The sequence below is a fragment of the Drosophila mauritiana genome, chromosome 2R, assembly GCF_004382145.1.
Source record: "Drosophila mauritiana strain mau12 chromosome 2R, ASM438214v1, whole genome shotgun sequence".
NCBI lineage: Eukaryota > Metazoa > Arthropoda > Insecta > Diptera > Drosophilidae > Drosophila > Drosophila mauritiana.
This window is the reverse complement of record NC_046668.1, coordinates 18,674,191-18,676,676: the sequence shown is the minus strand read 5'-3', so window position 1 is coordinate 18,676,676 and position 2,486 is coordinate 18,674,191. Positions and strand designations below refer to the sequence as shown.

Genomic DNA, 2,486 nt, shown 5'->3' with positions numbered 1-2,486 from the left:
TAATATGTGTTATTTTATCTTTTAAAAATCTTCTTTATCAATAAATATATCGTACAAGCATTATATATGTAAAATACACAAGAAAAAGCCCCATTTGCCAGTCACATTTCGCTACATCAACAAATGCCAAGGTTATTGGGTCAAAGTCAGATAGCGCGTATATAACACCTCGGTGAATAATCAAATAGGAAGTAGAGATAAGGTAGGTGAATATTACCCAAATTGGCGAATGGCAAACACATTTAATCACACAGTCTGTTGACAAGCCGATAAGTTGCGACCCACTGCCGGTGATATAAAGCCAAGACGCGGAAGTGCCATTCATTCAGTCAGACGGTGCCATGTACTCAACGGGACTTTTATGGTGGCTAATGGCACTCGTGGCATATGCCGGAGCCACGCCCACTCCCGGCGATGGGCGGATTGTGGGCGGCGAGGTGACCACCATTCAAGAATTTCCCTATCAAGTATCCGTCCAGTTGCACGGCCGGCACATATGCGGTGGAGCCATCATTGGCACCGACACCGTGCTGACAGCGGCCCATTGCTTCGAGGATCCCTGGAGCAGTGCAGATTACACAGTGCGAGTGGGATCCAGCGAGCATGAGAGTGGGGGCCATGTGCTCAGCCTGCGGCGAGTCATCGCCCACGGCGACTATAATCCCCAGAGCCACGACAACGACCTGGCGTTGCTCATCTTGAATGGCCGGCTCAATTTCACCGAGCACCTGCAGCCAGTGCCACTGGCCGCATTAGCGGACCCGCCCACCGCGGACACCCGTCTCCTGGTCAGCGGTTGGGGTTTCCAGGCCGAGGAGAGTGCAGTTAGCGGTGAGGTTGCAGTGTCTCCGCAACTCCGTTTCGTAGACGTGGATCTGGTGGAATCGAATCAGTGCCGGCGTGCCTATAGCCAGGTTTTGCCCATAACCCGGCGGATGATCTGTGCCGCGCGTCCAGGTCGGGATAGTTGCCAGGGCGACTCCGGCGGACCACTGGTGGGTTACCCAGCGGAGGAAGGACCGGCCCGGCTATACGGCATCGTTTCCTGGGGCCTGGGCTGCGCAAATCCCAACTTTCCAGGAGTGTACACCAACGTGGCTGTCTTCCGCAGCTGGATAGATGAGCAGGTGGACGCCAGGGGATGGAACGAACTGCTGGCGGGCTGGAGTGGATTGCAATAAAGTGCGTGAAAATTAAAAGCCTAGATAATAGTATTAAGTGTTATACAAATATTTGTTTTAAAATAAAATAAAATATATTTAAATAAAAATGCTGTTTAATTAAAATTAAGTGATTTTAGCTGATTGTTGTTCGGGGCAACTTATAATATTAATGAAATTATGGTAAGAATTAATTTAATTCAACTGGTCTGAAAGAAAAAACAACAAATTAATAAAACAATTTATATTCTTTTGTAAGAAAAACCCCATGCATGACCAAATAATCCCACTCAAATGAGTCTCGGCAATATAAGCTAAACTTTTCTTCTGGGAAACCCCAATACAATATACTGAACAAGTTGTGCGGCTAGCCGGCCTAATGTTTGTTTTGGCCTAAGTGCATAAGTTACCTGACCACACCTCCCTGGGATTGCTTTTCTTGTTGTGATTTCATTTGAATAAATCAATTGCCACATGCGCCTTTGTTGCCACACCGACCGCAACAACCACATAGCAGACCAGACTGGGCCAAAACAGTCGGTCGTGATAGTTCGTCGGTCGCAGAGTCATTTTGTCAGTTTGCTGCTGCGGTTTTCACACTTTTTTGGCAGCTACGCAGTTATCTTTGGTGTTATTTCAATTTCTGTTTTCCTTACATTTTGGCCCACTGCCCGGAAAAGTCAACGAACCGCCAGCGAAATATTTAGCAAGTCCATAAGCCTTTTCGCGTGGCCCACGAAATTGGATTGGCTGTCGATGCTGATTTAGGCCTAATCTCGATATTTGGCTAATCGGCACACAGTCGGCCCATAAATTGCCACGGCTTAAAAATCTAGTCACATTGAATGGGATCCTCCTCAAGATGCGGGACCATAAATAAGCATGACTGTCAGAAAATGAAAGGCAATGGAAGTTGGGCAGTTGGCTAAGTGAAAGTCCTGGTCCAGATAGCTGGCACACTTATTTATTTTATTTTGCCACAAACAAATTCTTCTTTAGAAGTGCAGAAACGTAGAAGTTTTCCAATATTGTAACTGTCACATTCGCGAAACTAGACAAGATGTTTTTACATATGGGCGAGTTTCTTATAATTTTTTAAACCCTGACTATGAAATGAAATGTCGATTAGCTATCCGTCCTTTGGGCATTCTTGTATGGGGTTTAGGGTCAATCCGTTAACTTCTATGTCCTTTGTGCTAGCCAACTAGCTTAGACTTAGTTCAGACTTCAAAGTGGCGGCAAATGCTTGATGGACGGCCTCTGAAAGGGGAACTGATGCATTTTGGCCAGCTAACGGTGCTCAAGATTGGCCCTAACCGGTAGTTT

At 46.3% G+C, this 2,486-nt stretch overlaps 1 protein-coding gene across 1 annotated transcript; it reads left to right on the top strand.

Annotated features, from left to right (window-relative positions):
* Positions 1-341: 341 nt before the first annotated feature.
* LOC117136463 (trypsin alpha) lies at positions 342-1,181 on the top strand. Its single transcript, XM_033297390.1, has one exon. The coding sequence runs from the start codon at positions 342-344 to the stop codon at positions 1,179-1,181; it is 840 nt and encodes a 279-aa protein (XP_033153281.1).
* The last annotated feature ends 1,305 nt before the right edge of the window (positions 1,182-2,486 follow it).

Bases quoted from the DNA above. Each gene is read 5' to 3' on its own strand.
- LOC117136463 (XM_033297390.1), top strand. From the start codon at position 342: ATGTACTCAACGGGACTTTTATGGTGGCTAATGGCACTCGTGGCATAT.